Raw genomic sequence first — 21,562 nt, forward strand, 5'->3', positions numbered from 1 at the left:
CACATTGTCTTCTGCAGTGTCTTACTGGCTAAACAGTTCTATTCAATAACAGCATTGGTAAATACATTACATTTGTTCCCTCCAGTAATTTACTGGCAAAATCACTATTTAGTGCATCATGAAACACAGCTTGTTGAATCAACCCATGAATGCCTCTGTTAGCTACACAGAGTTGCTCAGAGTGCTTGTGTTACACTAGCTAATCTACTCAGTCACTTTAACAGAACTATTAACATTCACATCTCACAGAACTGATTTGATTGGAGCATTACAACACGTTTGCACAGAGCATAGGAGCGCACTGACTCTGCTTCACGAGCGCTCCACCTAACGAGCGGGCTCGCGGTGCGGTCGCGCGGGACACTCCTCTGGTTTTCTCCCGTGTTTACATATAAATAACTTTGGCGGACCGCCTTAACTCTCCCATTCACATTAACGTGGGTAACCATGGTGACAATAAACAACATTTTCGGTGCGAGCACCGTGTACCGACCTGTAAAAGCAGGTGAAGAGCAGAGTAAGGAAGACACGATGCGTCTCTGCTTTCCTCCAGAACGTGTCTGAGGAAGCAGCGGAAGGTGGGCTCCACTTACTGCTCCCCGAAACCCCGGAGCAAGCACCAAAGTTCCGCCCTCACTGCTTTCTAACATAAAATGAATCCCTGTTACATGGATTTTCTATCCTCTTAAAGAAACTGAAAATAAATACATATAGCAATGAAAAATGTCCCGTTACATGAGTGTTTTACACAAAATAATATTAATGTGGTCATTCCCTCACAGGGGTGCCACAACTACACTGCTGTTTTGACAGAGACACAGTGTGTTTATCTAACTTGGCTGAAGCCAAAGTTCTCCAGACAAATTCAGTCTGTTTCTGCCAAGTGTGAACTCACTGGATGAGCGCCAGATACACAGAATCAAAAAGGGATAAATTACTTTTCTTATGTCATGTTCCCGTCACAAACTGGCTCAAGGAGAGGGGAAGCAGGAGTCCACAGATGAAATGTTCCTATAAATAAAGTGGAATTTATTCAAACTTTACCAAAACTTCAACACATCAAATACAAGCAGTTCAGCAGGGAGTGGATGTGTGTTGCATGTGCCAGGTGGATGCAGAGAGAGGCCAGGGCCACGTTCAAACCTGAACACGCTGCACAGTGTTTTGTTCCATTTGTTAGGGATGAATGAAATGCTTCCTTGAAAGGATGTGTGCAGTCACCAGTCTATCTCAGGGCTTTAGACACAACCAACCATTCACATTACAACGGGACTTCTGCTCCTGAACCTCTGTGCACAGCGTCTGCAGGTCGGGGCTGTACGAAGTCACTTTATCTCTACAGACTGTAAGCTGTCGTCTGTGAGGCGTGAGCGTGTTTGTTTGAACACAGTTCACGGTGGAGAACAGCTGCTGACATAATGTGGATCCCAAGATCCATAACTGGCCTACCTGGGGCTGAAAGTCTCCATAAATGCAGGCGTTTCGGCGGCTACACCGGCTTCCACGAGTGTGACGCTTATTTTGAGAAAATAATAGAATATAAATGTATTTTTATATTTCAATATCACAATAATCTTCCAATGTAGAACTACAAGTTAAAAAAGAACTAACATAAATCAAATCCACTTCAGCTAAATACTTCTCATTTATTTCCATCTTACATGCTGTGACTGCAGCCATTCCCACATCTCTGTGAATGGGACTCATGGACATGGATCAGTGGTTGTTGATCAATGGTCCTGAGAATCTGCATAATTAAGATGAAGGAACGGAGCTCCCAGCCCATCGTTCCTGCAGCTGCTTTCAGTCTTTATGCAAATGTCCTGTTTGTAAGACTGAAACCTGCAGCTGAGACTGAAGACGTCACCTGATGATGACGACACGTTTCTCCCACAAAACGCTGCGTCCAGATGAACAGAAGCAACAGACTCACTTTCCTGGATGATTGAGATGCATCAAGACTTCATTGTGTGTTACATCTCATTCAGCACAGACACATTATTCCTGTTAGGTCATGTCAGCTGTCACTCAGTACAAGCACAACTGTGAACAACACAAACTTCTCTTCAATGTGTCACAAAAACACTAAGTGTGAGAGCCTGTATGACACACAGGACAGACTGTAAGCTCTGCTGGCTGCACAGCACTTTGTAGCAGTTTTCCAACATGTCCTCCACCCGTGATGTCAGTGGTGGGACCCCAGTCACAGCACTCAGCACCACCTCCTTTAAATGGATTTTATAGCAGTTACTCCCGTTACTCGGTGCAACGCTTCTTAAATGTGTTTTTGCAGGATAAAACACAGCAGGTGGTGTAGAGAGGACGTCAGCTGACGGAGCAGAGGGAGGCAGACTGTGGATAAATGACAGAGTGAGAGGAGAGCAACCATGACAGAAGCACAGGTGTGGCAGATAGAAGTGGCTTTATAGACACTTATTGTCAGTCCTCGTGCATGCTGTGGAAATAAGTGTCTGTGTCATGAGGTGACATGTGAGCTTATCTTTGGTCAATAAAGCTGAACGACCAGTTTTCACTTTGCTTGTTACGCTTGTTTAGTGACGTCTGGGTTTCTGTGGAGCCCGAATTTTGATGAGTTCTGGTGAAATCATCTGAGATCATCTGAGCATCGGTGAAGAGTCAGCAGAGAAAGTGTGGGACAGAAGTTTGCTTTGGACACATGGACTGAAATCAAAAAGTAACAAACAGGATTTCCAATGGACAGTATGGAGAAGTGAAAGTACACAAAGGCTGTGCTGGAACACGTGTGTTACACTTTTTGACAGCTGAGAACAAAACACAATATTTTGCATCATCTCTGCAGTGTCTCTTCTTTCCTCTGCTGTTGTGCTTTTAGCTCCAAACTGTTTCAAATGGTTTGTCAGCAAGCTGACCTCTGACCTCTGCAGTACTAACTCCTGACCCGTACAAAGAGCGGGCGTTTCTGACCTTTGACCTGCAGCTGTATGTCTCTCAGTCTCAGTTCTTCTCTCCGTCACTGATGGAGCAGGTGTAGTTGCTGCTGACAGTCAGTCGTTTGTTTTCTCAGAGTGAGGCTGAAGTCTGAACTGTTCAGAGCATCAGGTCTCATCAACGTGCGCTGCTGTAACGCCGCTTTGTCCTCTGAGATCACCAGGTATGAAACCTGAGTGCTGACAGAGCAGCATGTTCCCCCTCATTCACCTCCACCACCACAGCCAAGGCATGCTGGGAAACTGAGGACACACAGACGGAGAACTGAAGTGTCTGCTGTGTGTTCATCTCAGAGTCCTCACAGGTGACACATTAGCTCCAGAACACCAAGCCAGGTGTTTGAAGCCTGACAGGGATTCTTCCCATCCAGAGGGAGGATTTAGCTGCACAACAATGAACATTAGTGTGTAGTTTAGAAACACAGACTGTGCCTGCACTGCATCTAGTGAAGAAAAGTGTTACTGCGAGAGAACGAGGCTCCTTTAAAGCAGCTGATATTAAGGTTGAAAAATCAACAATAAGCTGATGTAATCAACGTTTCACAAAATGGTCAGCAGCTAAAATCTGGAGCCGTTCTTTGGTGGTAATTAACAGTTTGTTCTTGTTAGCTAATTATGTCATTAAAGGTAGCAGCAGAAGCCTTGTGTTGAAAGCCCATTCACTCACACATTCACACAGTATGTGTGTGTCTGTGTTACACTGTGGACATCCCTTCTGTTGGAGCGCCATCTTGTGGCAGGTTTAAGAAATGTTCTTCTTGTAAATCCAAACTGATGCACCTCCATAGCAGACTGTGGAGGCTTTCAGTGACATGAAGACTTGATTTATACTGTCATATTCTCCTGTTACACAAAGCACAGCACGCTGAACATGGATGAACTGAAACTCCCAGCATCTGACTGAGGAAAAGCACAAATCATTCTCACACTGACTCCTGCTTGATTTTAGATTTGCTTTCAAATCCTCACACTTTCATATGAAGCACTAAATGGGCTCCAGACTGTTTATCTCAGCTTCCTGTCAAACACACTGCTGCTCACACCGAGGCTCAGTTTACTCCTCCAGCCTGGCTTAACCTGCTGTCTGTTAAAAACAGTCCCACACTCCTCTGTTTAATCCTTCTGATCAGACTCTTTGATTTTGTATTGTTTTTACCTGAAGTTGTGTTTTTGACATGGTTCTGTCTGTGAAATAAAGCTCACACACACACTGCTACAGTCCTTCATACACTTAGAAACGAAGCTGCTCCTTTCCTCAGTGCTGACACATAAAGAAGAGTTGCTTTTATATCCAACACGTCTCTGTTCCAGAAAACAGCTTCAGCAGCCTCTGAGTCTGAACTTGGAGTTGGTTATAAGCCACAGGCCTGTGTGCACAGCAATGAGGAAATATAATGCAGTAAGTGAAACATGGATGTGTGGAACAGATTATCCCAAAGGTTGATTCTGTTCATCTGGACGTTCTCAGTGAAACATTTGGTCTCTCGGTCAGGTGACTCCTTTAGTCTCAGCTGACTGCAGCTTTCCAAACCTTTGTCACTGGATCACTCACTTCATCTCCAACGTGTCCCTGACACAGACAGCTGGAGCCGTTACAGCAAAATCATTGATCATCGTTTTTAGAACATTAGCTGGTGTTGGTGGGCAGGCTAGCAGTGCTAATTGTTAGCACTAGTTCTGCTGCTCTCCCTTTGTCTCTGTTATTGTTGGTCTTTAGTGAACAATAGAAAGTGTCTTCGTGAGACTGTTGCCTAATGTTCAAATGTAGATAACACCACCTGCACCAACCTGTTACACAGCACAACCCTCTGGTGTAGCTTTGGCTGGAGCACATATTGGCAGCTCCAGTGACATCACCACTCCATGGTGACATCATCTCTACAGACTGTGGCTGTTACATATCCTCACCTGGTAATAATAAGACTGTCCTCAGCTGCACACAGCTCCAAGATGAACAAACTGAAGTAAATACAAACTAGAGTTACGATAGATTGAAATCTTGTAATCAGAGCTAATTCTTAGTGAAACTCTCACAACATCATATCCTGATCCTGGGTTAGTGTCTCGGTCTCAGATCACAACATCAGCACAGGCTTGGCTTGGGTGAGGTATTGAGTGGTTCTTGTCCATGACAGCTGCAGGTACAGTGCCATCAGCCATGCTGCACCACATGTCTGCCCAGGAACATTAGTGTGGCTGAGTCTCATGTAAACATTGTGCTAAAGTGGTGGGAAAGTGGCTGCAAGCTGGCTGCACTGTGTCCAATACTCTCAGTATGATATCCACAAACCTCTGAGTGTCACAGAGTGGGCCTGTGCTCAGCTCACTGTGCCCCATTCAATTCTACTTGCATAGTTTTACAAGTAAAATTAAAAGTTGCTCAATGATAAGTTATTGTAGTAACAACTATTGTCCATGGTCATTATTTGTTAATAGTAGCTTAAAGCTTCTGCACCAATCATGGAGCAGCAGGTTTAGAGCATGTGGATCTACAAAAGTAAGTCCCAGTAAGATGGGCTGAGCCTTACATACTAGAAGAAACATGTCATTCCCAGCAGATGAAGCGCCCTTTAAAGCAGGATCTCACTTTAAACCTAAAGAACTTGCTATGAGCATGCAGTGCATTCATGGTTATTATTCATACGATTGTGGGTAGCTAATAAAGTGCAACTATCACATTACATTTTATTATTAAATTGTTGTTAACAATCCCTTCACTTCTGCTTATCTAATTCATGGTTGCAGGATGGCTGACAGCTTCCATTAGGCAGGAGGTAATGTCCATTCTGGCCACAGTGCAACCCACAATGTGTAACTGACACTATTATATTGCATTATGTCACATTGTTACATCTTTTTAATAAATGATGACAGTCAGCTGAATTTGCTGCCCCCTTGGTGGAGGACATCAGGATCAGCAGCTGCTGCTCCATCACAAACACCACAGAAGAAGAACAACACTGGATCAGATTATCTGGACGTGTTTGACAGGGACAGTGTTCATGTTCATGGACATCAGGACAAAAACAGACGATGGAAACCTGCCAGATTTGAGCTAAACTGCTCGTTTCCATGTGTAGTCCCTGGGAGGTCACATGACCAACAAAGACACACAAGCTGTGTCCCAAAACGTCGGCTGCATCCTCCGGAGGCCGCATTTGAAGGCCGATGACGTCACAGCCAGGCGACGAAGGCTGTCCCGATTCCTCGACTCCTTCAAATGCGTCCTTCATTCCCCCGAGTTTGAAGGATGGGTTGGGTGTGTCCTTCGTGGCCCACCATATCCCAGAATTCATAGCGCGGCCCAGCCAAATTTCAGCTGCCAACAATGGCGGCCGCTACTAAGTTTTAAAATTTAACGAGGGAGTACTACTTACTTACAATGAATTCCTTACACTATATAATTTTCCCGTCAGTGTTGGGGAATTCTCAATGGTGCTTGTTGCCATACCCTCAGGGACTTTAATGTTATATAAAAACACTGACAGCTCAATATCTGCCTCAGTCACTCTCCCTGATCCAGCTGAGTCAGCAGTGGGAAAAATCTGCTTTTCACAGGAACTTGGTAACAGCAATAAGAGAATACGTAGTTTATTCCAAGAAGATATCATGTCTCTCCCATATATAGAATATCTTACTGGAACCGACATGTTCCAGATATCACCTGGAAGACAGTCTGGATGATCCCATAAATATCTAATTGTGAACAAGGTGAAGGAAATCTCATATAAAATTCTTCATAAATGTTACCCAGCCAGTCACTATATGGTGACATTTAAAAGAGACATAAATACTAATTGAACTTTCTGTGGGGATCATCCAGAAACTGTGGCACATCTCTTTTGGTTCCTCTACACAGAGATTCTGGAAGAATTTAGCAGTTTTGTTATTGTCCATATTTTAAGGGAGTTTTCTTTACGATGGAAAATGTTTTATTCTTTTTCTTTAAGTTCCCCAGGAAGAATGATAAATGTTTTTTATAAAATATTTGTTAATACTTTTAGCTATTTTATATCCATACATGTAAGTTTATTAATAAAACACCATATTTCTGCCTTTTTATAAGGATATGAATTGTACATACAATCAATTTCAGACTCAACCAACAAAAAGCCTCTCAGAACAATATTTATATGTTGATTTTTTTCGCCTACTCATATCATCATTTTTTTACTCCTGGTTCTGTATGTTCATGTTCTGGGCCCTGTTTCAGGAAGCCGGTTTAGTGGAAAAACTGAGTAAGTATACCCTGAGTTAACGAAAACTCTGGTTTTTCGGTTTCACAAAGCGAGTTTAGCTGAAGCCTCAGTGAGTCACTATGACGACACACTCCGTGAAGCTAACCTGCCCCCTAACAGGTTTACTACAACTAACCCTGACTGTCCCCGCCTCTTTGTCGGAAACCTGACAGTAGGAAGTGTCAGACATGGCGTGTCCCTTCCTTGAAGAGCCAGTAGATCTTGAAGCCCAAATACTCCGCAGAGCTCTCCGCCAGGAGAGAGTGATCAGAGCACGTATGGACATTTTATCATTACCTGATGATTTCCTGTGCGAACGTTACCGTTTCTCAGCACAATCAATAAGTTATTTGAATAACATCCTCAGGCCATATATTGCGCATGTGACACATCGTGGACATCCTCTCAGTCCATTACATATTCTTTGTACCGCACTCCGTTTCTTTGCAAACGGGAGCTTTCTGTACAATATTGGTGACGCTGAGCACGTTTCCAAGTCTACCGTCTGTCGGGCAGTCAGGAATGTTACAGTTGCACTGAAACGTCTCCTGCACTCGTTTGTGGTGTTCCCCGGTCATAGACCCACAAGATTTATCAAAGAGGGATTCCACAAAGTTGCAGGTATCAGGATGAACGAAACTTAATTCATGATGTGGTGATACTTGAACTACTACTTAAATATTACATTTATTTTCAGGGTTCCCAGGCATGATTGGCTGTATAGATGCACTCACATTCCAATCATTGCTCCTTCAGTAAATGAAGGAGACTATGTGAACAGGAAGTCTTTCCACAGCATTAATGTACAGGTACATAGTTCCCTGTAGCATTTCAAACTAACAAATTATTTCATTATAGTAATGGATGCTAATTTGTGTTCTCTGCACTGTGAAGATCATATATGATGCTGCCAACATTATCACAAATGTGGAAGCCAAGTGGCCAGGCTCTGTCCATGACTCACAAATATTCCGTGAATGTACACTGAGCACAAAATTTGGACATGGTGAGTTGAAAATACTTTAAAATATATAAAGACCAATTGCTACAGGGACATTTGAACTGAAGTGTACCCTTCTGTCTTAGGAGAGTTCACTGGCTACTTGCTTGGTGATAGGGGTTATCCATGTTTACCCTATTTGCTTACCCCTTACCCTGACCCTGAACCAGGCCCACAGCAGCGATATAATCTGGCTAATTGCAGGACAAGAGCCAGAATTGAAATGACTATCGGAATGCTTAAGGCCCGGTTCCAGTGCCTGCAAAGACTCAGGGTCACCCCAGAAAGGGCATGTGACATTATTGTGGCATGTGTGATTCTTCACAACATTGCCACAATTAGAGGAGAACACTGTCCTTCTGAACCAAACATCAGCAGTGATCCAAACCATGAACATCCTGACCCTCCCACGGACATACAAGATGGAAGCGCAGTCAGAGACACCATATGTCACAATCATTTCCTTTGACCCATCACCTCAACATGTTGAAAGACGAATAAACAGATTTTCTGTTCAACTGGCTTTATTGGTCGCCTGTATTTCCTGTACACAAAGTATTAAAAGATGTAAACCTCATAAAGTGTCTCTGTTGCTTCCTCCTCTGTAACAGCTGTCAATGTTTCTTCATTATTTTCCTGTAGTAAAGAAATAAACAACATTGCTGTTCTACTGTAAACTCATATAATCTGTGGAGTATTACTCACAACTGCATGTTGGTCTGGCTCAACAGGAGGCTGCACCAGATGCAGTACACCACCACCATCAACTGATAGAATATGAGGTTTATACAGGTCACTTATAACTTACAAGGGACCAAATGGCAATTAACAAACATACCAATCAGCTTACACTTCATTGTCATTATGCTCTCAAAGACAACCAAGACTGAGGGAAGGCAAAATCAGTCGGAAAATAACTTCACTACAAACAAATTCATTATGGTGAAGAGTTTATCAAATGAATGAGCAGCACTGCAAAGGTGACTGTGAAGAAAGGATGTATGCACATCATGTATTATTTTGAATTTACCCCCTATGTAGGCACTTGTGTCTTGCGGGGTTATTGACTCAGAGGATGTCCCCACAGAGATGCCTTCGGCCACAGGGCGCCCACTGTTTTGGCTGAGGGCCAACTGCTCAGCCTCTGTGAGTGGTGGTGGTGGAGGACCCCCACCTGTTTTTCGGGCCTCCGCTTTTTTTCTGTTGGCTATAACGGGGTCACATTTGAGCATACAGAGTAAGCAAATATGTACTTGTAATGTGCTCAGATAATTTCAATAAGTGCTTACAGAAAGAAAATTAATGTAGCCTCTAACTGCAATTGATTTACATGGGACAAACAGACCAAGCACTATGGCTCATAATACAATTACACCTCACCTGTTTGGACTATATTTTTATATTTCATTTTTACTTGCTGCCAGGCACGTTTGGGGCCTGTTGGGTTGCACCTGTGCTCACATCACATCACAACATAAAATGTATAAAATAACAAATAAAATAACATATGATAAAATAACGTGTTAAATGGGTGGAAATCCCTAGATCAATGTTTATATTAACACTCACGCATTGACTCTGTCGGCTTTGTTTTGCCATGCATGCTCCCTTTCTTTTGCAGCTGAGGCTGTGTTACCTTTTTTTCTGCAAAATTTGCATGTTATCGGCATATGCTGCCATCAGAATTTCGGCCTCAAGCGCTGTAAAATACATTGACCGCGCCTTCTTTCCCTCTGTCTCCATGGTGACTCGCTTACTCTGTCCTCCGCTTATCAGGGCTTTATGTATCCTCGTGCGCGCGCTTCACTTGGGGTTAAAGCAACTCCGCGTTGATTGAACTAATTGTTATCAGCCTTTCTGAAACCGAATATTCCGAGTTGGACAGTTCGGGGTTACTCAACCCTGAGTATCGTTTTTCACTCTAAGTTTTCTAAACCGGCTTCCTGAAATAGGGCCCTGTTCTTTTGTAAACTTCATCTGTTTGTATGTTGTATACTCACTGTGTTTCAATAAAGTTCGATTTAAAAAAAGGTACGTTCTAAACGAAGCTTCAGACGTCACTGATCACGTGACTCTGGCCAAACGAATCAAGCCTCGACACGGTGCTTCTGAAGCAGCGCGTTGATCTTTCTGACACACGCACCGGAGCGTCAGCTTCAAGCGGACCATCACTACGTCTCACATCTAAAGGTGTCAAGGTAACTTTGAACTGAGTTCAGTCAATCTGGAGTTTTTCCAAGTTTTCTGTTGCTCTCTGTGAGAGAAGAGCGTTAAAGGCGGGGCTCTCCAGAGTCCAGCAAAACAGGAAACCACAGCTGGGTGTGTGTAAGTGTGCAAACCAATAGAATGCATCGTGGTGGGGGGGCATCACGGGCAAGAAAAAAATAAAATAATCGGTCGTACCCATGCTTCCCCGACGTCATGCCAGCGCATATTGGGAAATTCGTAGGCACCGATCGGTTTTCTATCAGCCATTTGCTGGGAGTAAGGTCGCCCTCCGTTTGCGAGGTGCGCCTGCTGCTGGCGGCACAGGGAGGAGAGGGCGGGGCGGCGGGGAGTCTCTGGCTGGCTGGAGCGGCATCTAATAACCAACTCGCAAAACAAAATAAAAACAACACAGCAAACAGATATTATGATACAGACTTATAATCTGCACCGATGTTTTTTCTAAATTCTATAAAGTGAGCGCGAGAGCCCTCGGTGCGCCTGCGCGCTGCTGAAGTCAAAGTAAACTTTATTGTCATCTCCGCTACAGACAGTCCAGCATATAGAGAGACGAGACGACGAGGCTGCAGTTACAGCGGTGCAAGTAAACAAACAATAAATATAAGAAGAGTAAGAAAATAAATCTACACTTTAGGACTCGGGGTAAAGGATCAATAACAATTTAAACTTTATAATTTACAGTTTGATGATTTAAAGTCTCACACAACCCGTCAAAAGGGGCGGGGCCGGCTGCTTCCAAGTAGAGCACATTTCATTTATAATGATGTAAATCCAAGCCCATCATGGATTCACGATCTGAATCCTGGGTTGTGTGAAATCCCAGAAATCAACCTTAGACAAAGTGAATCTGTGAACTAAGGTGTAGGTCTGTTAGGCAGGGCCGTGCAGAGAGGTTTAAAGGGGCGGGTGCTCAAAGTTAAAAAGGGGCACATTGAACCAGGCTGAATAACAACAACACACTTTCATCAAGAATCTAATATGGGCAACAAGGCAAAGCAAACGTAGCCGATGCTTTACCTGATGGGTACAATGTTGCTGTTGAGGGGTTGCTGTGGATAGTGCTGGAGGGCAGGGCTGTGTTGGTCTGAGACTGTAGACATTAAAAAGTCCACAGGAGAGATGGTAGCTGATTAAACAAGTGTCATGAGATAATAACTAAATGCAAAGATTGGTGACAGCGCTTGGAACCACAAGGCAACAAAAACTGTGAGAAATAATTTAGGCTCTGCCTGTGAATCACTCTTTGCTTCTCTTCTTCCTTCCATCCCATCATTTCATATATCACTCTGCACTTGCTGTCTATGTGAGAACAAGGCACAACTTGCTATTGCAATAAACTATAATCTAATTATCCACACCTAACAACTCTTGCACTTAATCTATAATAAAATGATGACAGAAAAATGTTATAGCCCTGCCTTTAGTAGCCTCACACAGCTCCTGCTGTTTCCTCCTCATGTCCTTACCAGCCATGTCTGCACAATGTTATATCATGAGTAATGTTTTTTTTAAAAAATCCATCTAAATAAAACACACACATGCACACACACAGTGACATGTTAGACCTTCTTCAGAATACTGTATATACTGTGGGCATCATGGTGCTGATCCAGAATCCTTACATTATTATTCATTACTAGAGCTACAATAATAAAGCAAAGAGGAGGGGGAAGTAATAAATATGAAATAATGTATTTATGATGATTCCATGTGTTTCACTATCCACTCTGTGCAGGGCAAAGCTTATTACATGTTTAAACTGTAGAGATACAATCATTTTACTGCTGTAACATCCAACTTTTGTCTTATTTAAAATATAAATCTAATATAATCTGCTTCTTAATGTATGTTCTTTAAAATACAGCGTGTGTTTTTAATATATTATAATTATAATAATGCATAATTATGTGGACATGCATATTAGATCGTTTTTAGTGAAATATAATCCCTCCAGAAAGGCAGGAAAAGCCCGGAAACTTGCTTTAAAACTAAATATGTTCCCTAAAACGGTGACAGAGCTACAGACCCATGACAGCCTTACACGGGTAGCCAGCAGCTGTGACCAGCACTACTTGGGCAGTTAATAAAAGGACAGGTAATGTTTGTCGCACTGTTGCACACACAGCACGCTCGTTTGTTTCAGTTCGTCAGTAGCAACAAGACAGCTTACCAACGTGTATGTAATAAGCTAATACTCCTGTGTGCTACACACTACAGTGTGCGCTGTACACCTACTTACTGGTTGTGTCGCATCAGTCTGTGTCTCTGAGTTAACTTGTGTTTCTCCTACAGCTCCGGACCGCTAAAAATGCGCGTGCTCTTTGTGAGCTCGTTCCCGGCTCGTAACCAGCGCGTTCTGCCGTCAAGGGCGATCATTGGTTAAATGTGATCATGTGACTGATGCAAGCCAGACCCTTTTATTTAGCAAAACTGTGATTAATAGTTAAATATTATTGTTGAGGGGCACAGACAGGACTCCGCACGCACACACACATTAAAAAAATAAAATAATAATTAAAAAAAAAAAAGTTGCCTCAACAAAAGGGCACCTTGAGCACCCATCAGGAAAGGGGCGGGTGCTCAAGCCCCTCTAGCCCCCCCCCCTCTGCACGTGCCTGCTGTTAGGTTAATTGTGCTGATCCTCGGGTTGGGGGATTTCTGTTTGTACTGGAGCGCAAAATTCAAACCAATGGAAGATGGACAACAAAAGTTCAAAGCCATCAGGTGCTCAGGTTAGAAAAAAGAGAAAAGATGCAGGTAAGCAGACGTGTGATTGGATAATGGCAGCTCATCCTGAACCAATCAGACTAAACTCCAAACAATACATTATGTTACAGATTTTAATATTAATTAGTCATTGTTACTTGTTGATTTGTCCTTTTCTCATTGTGTGACGAATTATGACGACTGTTTGGTAGCTGTTATTGTCTCTCTCTCTCTCTTCATGTGTGTTTCTCTGGTGAAACAATAGTTTTGTGTTAATGTTAGGGCTGCACGATTTTGCATAAAATGAGAATCACCATTTTTTGGCTTAGAATTGAGATCATGATTCTCTCATAACAATAAATAAACATAAAACAACAAATGTCTCACGTTTTGTTGTTGCAGCAAAATGTTGTCCTGCTTGAAATTCCGTCTCCACCGTTGCTCGACGCTGCGTGTACAGAGCAGGTAGTGCAACAATAGAAAAATAGTTGCGGGACGGCACTGTGTAGCGTTTGTCTAGGGTGTTGATCGTTTTCCTAAATCCCTCGTTTTGCACAGTGTTGATGGAGCCATATCTTTGGTCAGGTGATAAGTGATAGCCTCCGTAATGTCTTTGTGCCTGCGGGAGTTCGACGTGTATAGGGAAGCGCTGTATAAGGTTCCCGTTATTGATGTTTGGGTGGTTGACCGGGACGGATTTTCTCCTGTCACTTTCTCGTCATCCCTGACGTGCTCTCCGTTGTTTTTTCCCTGCTAATTTTAGCATCACACGGCACAGCTTCTGTATCACGTGGTATAAGGCTCCGCCCTTGTCATTTGTTGAGCAGGAAGAGTGAGCGCTTGTTTTCATGCAGAGTACGTCCCGGATCAAAATGTGAAGTTTTACAAATCACCACTTCTTTAGTGAATATCATTTCAGTCTCAGACAACCTCGTTTCTCTTACAGAGGTTGAATGCACCTTCTGCGGATGGCGGTACCACACAGTGTGCGTGGACTTCCCCTGCACAGAAGGCAACTACAAATGCTGTGAATGCTAAATAAACAGAAACAAATGATCCCTGTTGTCTTTGCTTGATGATTGGTTTGAGTCTTGACAATCCACATTGCTGGCGTTGCATCTTTCAATGCCAGCAATGGCAGGTATCAGTGCTCAAACCTTTTGTGTTTGTTTCCAACAAGTTGCCCACCTCGGGAAACAAAAATGTGTTCTTTTACTTGTCAGATGAACATATGAGACACTTTGACTCTTCAGTGCAGTGTGGAGCCTAACAAAGATCTGTTTTGTGTCCCAGCTGATCAGCAGGAGGAGGAGAGTCTGACGGAGCAGCAGAGGAACATTTTCAGCTACTTGGACTCAGCTCAGCCACTACAGAGGAAACAATGAGCTCAACACAGAAGGTGACAGACAGAGCAGGACCATATGACCAAAGATATTTATCACCATATACATTTGAACATTTGCCATAACGATGTAGCTGACGATATAATTGACACCAGACAAAATACTTTACAGCTGCACAACTTTATTAAAAACCCATCAATGTATTTTCACTGAAACAAGCAGCTGTTGTTTATGTGCATTAAAGTTATATAAAAATGTAACAGTGCAAATGCAAATTCCTCGCTGACAGTTTAACCAAAAGGCGTTTCCAGTGGAAACTGGCCGACACATCCTGAGCATAACCATGTATAATATCCACTAAACTTCAGAAGAGGTTATACAGTCGTGGCCAAAAGGTTTGAGAATTGCATAAATATTGGAACCTGGAGAAGTTGCTGCTTAAGTTTTTATAATACAGATTTGTACTTTATTTCAAATTGAACCTTTAAAGGGGCATTTCTGGACTTTTAAAGACCAGTAATGTACTTTTAAGGGAACATTTAAAAAAAATGTTCCTATAGGTACAAAAATGTTCTTCTCTCGTACCTCTATTAGAGTGTATCATGTAACACTATAGATCAACTTAGCTCAGAATATATAAAGCATATAAACAGTTACAGCAATATGATGCAACAAACACAGCAGCTGCTGATCCAAAATACTCAAAGCTTCATAGAACTGAAACCAACATTTATTTTTAGCTCCATTCTGCTGCTGATACAGACTTTAGGTTTCTGAACATTAAACTTATTGCTGCCTTTCATAGTGTGTAACTTGAAGGCCCTGAGTACTTTCTCCCACACTGAAAACACTGGGATGATCACATTATTTGAACATTACCTAATAAGACTGATTCAGCACAGACAGTTATGTTAAACTTTCCTAGCAGTCCTTCACAAACAGGGAACAGTCTGTCTATTCTCTCCATCTGTCAGCTGCTGCTGGCTCTTCCTCCTCCTCTTCCTCACACACTGTGGGGCGATTGCGATTGTGGCTCAAGAGTTAGGAGTTCGCCTTGTAATCGGAAGGTTGCCGGTTCGAACCCCGGCTTGGACAGTCTCGGTCGTTGTGTCCTTGGGCAAGACACTTCACCCGTTGCCTACTGGTGGTGGTCAGAGGGCCCGGTGGCGCCAGTGTCCGGCAGCCTCGCCTCTGTCAGTGCGCCCCAGGGTGGCTGTGGCTACAATGTAGCTTGCCATCACCAGTGTGTGAATGTGTGTGTGAATGGGTGGATGACTGGATATGTAAAGCGCTTTGGGGTCCTTAGGGACTAGTAAAAGCGCTATATAAATACAGGCCATTTACCACTGCTGAGTTTGTCCTGGTGGATCATCAGGGCTGCAAAGCCTCACAGATGATGTGCAGCAGTGGCTCCCTCAGTCTGTCCTCACTCTGGACACTTGCAGTCGTCACACATGGAAATCAAATGTGTGATAAGCTGCAGGATTCAAACACAAGTGTAACTTATAAACACATGTTCATACTTTTATTCCACAATCAGAGAGAAAGAAACAGAGAGAGAGTGCAGGACAGACACAGGTGACAGTCTCAGGTGTACACACTGCTACACAACAGCAGCAGAGAAGCAGGATTTAGTGTTTGTGTTATTACGAGTGTAAACAAGAAGAGTTCCAGATGGTGCAGTGGACACATGTGTGACTGCTGTGATTAAAGCATCTTTCTTTCAGCTTAACGAGTGAACCGTCAGCTCGTTCAAACACACGTTAAAGTGCGTTTGGCTCGACACCACCGAACAGAGGCAGCAATATAACACAGCTAACATTAACAGTGCAGTGGATCCTGCTTGTGCCGTGATGTTCAGGACTGCAAACCGAGCAGCATCACTGACTTTCAGCTTGTTGTGTTTGTGGATATATGACTGACTTTAATTATCCACAAAATCATCACATTCTCTGTCAGATTAAGGTCGACTATTGAACGGCGTATATTTTAAAGGCTTTAAAACCAAGTTAACGCTGAAAGTACAAACATCACTAATGTCACATAACTCTGCCGACAAGGCATAGCTATGGCTATGAAATGCTCTTTGTGTATCACTTCTTCATTATGAAAGATGTCATTAATGCACTAGTAATGTCTCATCTGGAGTATTGTTCAATCATTTGGTCAGCAGCTAATAAGACAGATCTTAACAGACTTCAGTTAGTCCAGAATAAGGCGTCCAGATGTGTGAAGATGTTCATACTATACTAATATTGATCAAATGCATAATAACCTTTCTTGGCTTCCTGTACAGGCTAAAATATTCTATGGCTTACTTGTAGTTCTAAAGAAAGCAATTCTGTTAAACACACCACATTTATTCTGCTCAGCTGCAGTATCCAGATGAAATACATCATCATATTACACAGTTTTCAACAAGCTGCAATTTAGTAAATGCTCGAGTTAAAAGTAACGTTTTGTAAAACTGTTACATTTAGAGCAACTTTTAAGTGGAATAAGTTGCCTTAAAAAATTAGAGAATTATTCAAAACTTCAATGAACACTTAAAAGCCGATTTACAGAGCTTTTAGTTGTTGTAAATATTGTAAGACATGATTTGTTTTTGAAATTTGTGTAATGTGCCTCAATGTTATTGATATTATTATTATTATTATTATTGATTGCTTATATTTGAACAATTGTGAAACCTCACTGTGTATGTAAGAGTGAAATTATGTGGATATCTTGAATCCACTTTATTGTGTAATATTTTATGTGAGTATTTGACGGAAGACGAGCAAAATCTGTTGTGGAAGCTAACAGGTTTAGAATAAACAAACATAGGATTTATTATCACTGAATAATTCTGTATAAATCTATACAAATTATAGAAATATGTAATAGGAAACAACAAAATAATCTAAATTATAAAATAATGTGTGTGTGTGTGTGTGTGTGTGTGTACAATCAGGAGTGATGGGCATGATTTTAGTGTTTGAACAGTCATGAATTATCTTTAACAGCAGGTTGGATGTAATGTGTTAGAACTACCAGCAGGTGGGGATAAGAGACCTTTAAGGTGTTTGGTGCCACGCTCCACCTTCAGGTTTAAAACTAGTGTTAATGGAGGTTGAAGGTTGAGTTTGTTCCACGACTGCATTTCACTCACTGCCTCTGTTTGTATCTCTGTCACTGCAGGACCAACATGGAGCCAGAAGTCAGCGCTCTCAGGAGGCCGACAAACCTCACAGAAGAAAGGGAGAGAAAAAACACACCTGTGACGAGTGTGGGAAGGGTTTTACTGTGAGGGCTTCACTAAAACAGCATCAGGTCATCCACACTGGAGAGAGACCGTTCAGCTGTGACTTGTGTGGAAAGTCTTTTTCCTTGAAGCGTTCCCTAAAAAAACACCAACTCATCCACAGTGGAGTTAAAGCGTACAGCTGTGATCAGTGTGGCAGAGCTTTTACTCGCAGTAGCCACTTACAGAGTCATCTAGTTACCCACTCTGGAATTAAGGCATACAGCTGTGACATCTGTGGAAAAACTTTCAGCCGGAGAGGGAGCCGAAATACACACCTACGCATTCACACCAGACATGATGTGTACTGCTGTGAACAGTGTGGCAAATACTTTACAACAGACGCACAGTTACAACAACACATGTTTACCCACACTGAGGAGAGACCTTGTCGATGTGACCTGTGTGAGAAGACTTTTAAATCTCCACATGACCTGAGACGACACCAACAGATCCACACCAGAAAGAGACTCTACAAGTGCAGCTACTGTGAGGTACGTATTTATATTGTTATCTCGTCATTTTAGCCTGACTGTTTGGAACAACTCTGCTCATTAAACTGTGTTAGCATGTTAGCAATTCTACTGCATGGAAAAGCAGCTCTGAGTGATTATTCAGATTTTCCTTTCAGTTATGATTTTAGTATTACTGTAGTATTATGGTGGTAGTATTGTAGTTATTGCAGCCCAGTAAACTGAGTGTGTTAACTGAAACAGTCAAATGTAGTTGGACGTCTGCAGAGATGCTCTTTATTTCAGGCGACGTTCAGGATACAAATGTTGAAGGACTGACTTACACTGTCTTTGTGTCTTTGTTTAAAAGCAGAGCGACACAGATGGATCCAGTTCTCAACCCTGTCATCACTGTGGTGGTGGGAAAGACTTTCATTGTGACCTCTGTGGAAAAACTTTCAGTCAGCAAAAGACCCTAAAAGTACATCAACGTAGACACACTGGAGACAAACTGAAATACTGCAAAGAATGTGGGAGAAGCTTCACCACATCCCATCATTTAAAACGACATGAACTGATTCACAGTGGGGTTAAAAAGCACGTCTGTGATCAGTGTGGGTCATCCTTCACCACTGCATGGAAGCTTAAAACACACAAACGAGTCCACACAGGAGAGAAACCACACAAGTGCAGACACTGTGAGAGAAGCTTCTCACAGTCAGGTAATCGTAACATTCATGAACGTGGACACATGGAAGGAAACTACAGCTGTGACCAGTGTGACAAGAGCTTCAGGAATCTCAGTTCATACTCTGCACACAAACGATCCCACGTTACTAATAAACTGTTTCACTGTTACCAATGTGCCCAAACATTCACCTCATTGTCTGCTCTGTGCAAACATCAGCGCGATCACTCAGGGCTGAAATCACTCCCATCACTGGATCACAGTGAATCTGAAGACACAGAAAGATCCTCTGGTTTCTGTGTCAGACTCAAAAAGCTTGAGATCAGGCTCCACAGAGTTCAGATAGAATCTCCTGTAAAAATCTGATGAGGCAGCTGTGAATCAAACTCTTCCCCTAGTTCCATTTTAAGCTTTCAAAACTGTCATACTGTAGTGTTCATGTCAAGTGGTTAGCTTTCTTTTCATCAGTTGGTTGAAAACTGTTTCCTATTATAAAGTTTATGTTTTAATGTATTTTGATCAGTTTTGATCAGTTTGACCAGTTTTTAAATGACCATGAACACTGAGCGTATTGTATCTGTACAGCATGTTTTTCTATTAGACAGATTTGTAACAGAGGCCTTGCTCTCAGTAAGTTTGAAATCCTTTTCTGATTTCTTTTGTAATCTCTGATCTTTGTGTATCCTGCTCAGTTTGCATGCTGCCTGTAGGAGTTTCTGTCTTTGTATTTGAAGATAATTCATTGAATATACTCAGCTGCTTCCCTTTGGTGCCTCACACATCACTGAAGTTTTTCAGTGTCCACTTATTTGTTTTTAATAGCTGTTTGAATTCTCTGTATGTTTGACCCTGTAGACTGTTTAATGGACTGCTCATCTTCCTGTTTGTAACCACTGCCTGTTTAGGACTAAAGATTTGGATTTTTGACTTTAACACAGCCTCTGCGTGTCGTCCCTTTGTGTCCTCGTCCTCTGTGTCACAGATGTTTCCATGATAATAACACAGCTTTCCCACAGTGGTTTGCAGCAGCATTTATTCACAGCACATTTGAGAAAGGTTCAGATTAACTCGATGAGTTTATATTCAGAATGATTCTGACAGTGGGCCACTGTGAATTGTGATCTTTCATCAGGTCAATGTTTAAGTTCAGTATTTCAAAGCAGGAGCTATGAACAGTCATCATGTTGGCATTAGAATTATTATTATTAATCATTATTAATAATGTCGTTACTCATGTATAACTTTGATTAGTATACATGAATTTTATCAATAGTAAAAAGAATGAATAATTCATGTATAACTTTTATTGTGTTTTGTATATTAATTATATTTAAATAGAGATGTTGACCCGGTCTCTACAGTAGCATCAGTGTAACATACATTATTGGTCCAAGCTGTCATAAATGGGGAGCCTGAGCCTTTATTATGAAAACATGACGAGTATTTTTCTTGTCAGTTGGGAAGAAGTTGGTCTTTTTTTCCTTCTTTCTGCTCAGTTTGTCTTTTCTTTGATAATTGAAACTCTGATCAAACCTACTTGTTCTGCCCTCGCACTTAACTAGGCTGACAGACAACCATCATCCCATGTAGAAAAACCACACCGTTGTTCCTTTCTGGTGGATTTATTTGATTGGATGCATAGCATGGCTTTGTAGAAATACATGAATGGATGAATGGTAAAACTGTAAACAAACACAAAATATCCCATGTGAGCTAATATAAGCAAACATTCTTACAATTAGAAGATGCTATGACCTGTTACTATGCAAAGCAAAGCAGAACGAAACAAGCTAACAAGCTAACGTTAGCGGTTAGCTAGCGCTAATTAGCGTTTAGGCTAATGACTAATAAAGCACATCATTGAGTCAATTTACTGTCTCAAAATATCACAAACAACACACGGCAGTTAGTGCTAAACATTCACCGGTAAAACACAACATTACTGCCAACTTACAGACTGTGCTGGCTTAAGAGGCAGCATAGGCAGGCACAGGAGTAGCAAACTGTCCTTCTCCCGTTAGACAGGAAGTAATGAGAAGTAGCACTTCCGGTAGAATGTCAAAATAAAATGAACAGTGTGCCAGAAACGAATAAAGATTGCATGAACTTGTATAACACTACATAACGTGAGCGGTGACTCTTAAGGAGCCAGAACACTACTCATGTTCACAGCATGTAAAAGCAGCTGACAGTCCGTGGCATTGTTGTTTGTAGAGGTGCAGTGTAGTGGGAGCATAAATCAAAAGAAAACAGTAACATTTATGTAATAAAACATCTGAATGAAAATGAACAGGCCCTTTATGAACTTCAAAGGGATCTGAAACAACACTTTTTAAAAGAGTATCTTGGGGTGTAGGTGGTCAAAATAGAAAACTGAGCTGAGACTCTAAGTTCAATCCATCCATTGGTTTTTACTTAGGAGGAAGAAATGTCAGGCTGGTGCAGGCTGGTTAGGTGCATGTGGTTATCTTTACCTAAATGAGTTCACTTTGTGGCTGCCAGGTTGGGCAGAAGTACCTGTCCCCTGTTAGGCTTAGCAAGGTTCTCCAGGAGTTTCTCCATGGGTAGAGCTTCTAGCTCCTCCAGCACATCTGTGGCCGTGCAGGCTGCCACTTTCTTGGTTGCTCTTTTTACCCCACTGGTTGTGAGTGTCTAAA

At 42.1% G+C, this 21,562-nt stretch overlaps 1 protein-coding gene across 1 annotated transcript in view; it reads left to right on the plus strand.

Annotated features, from left to right (window-relative positions):
- LOC146577353 (uncharacterized) overlaps positions 1-17,789 on the plus strand; it is a 109,711-nt gene extending 91,922 nt beyond the window's left edge. Inside the window, exon 6 of the mRNA XM_085253492.1 lies at positions 17,663-17,789. Within this exon, the coding sequence (XP_085109618.1) occupies positions 17,663-17,745 (83 nt within the window). The 3' untranslated portion in view covers positions 17,746-17,789. The remainder of the gene's footprint in view (positions 1-17,662) is intronic.
- Positions 17,790-21,562: the final 3,773 nt, after the last annotated feature.

Source organism: Mchenga conophoros, linkage group LG3 (genome assembly GCF_057382185.1).
Source record: "Mchenga conophoros isolate Kocher_MC1m ecotype Shallow Benthic linkage group LG3, M_conophoros_male_GT1.1, whole genome shotgun sequence".
Lineage (NCBI taxonomy): Eukaryota > Metazoa > Chordata > Actinopteri > Cichliformes > Cichlidae > Mchenga > Mchenga conophoros.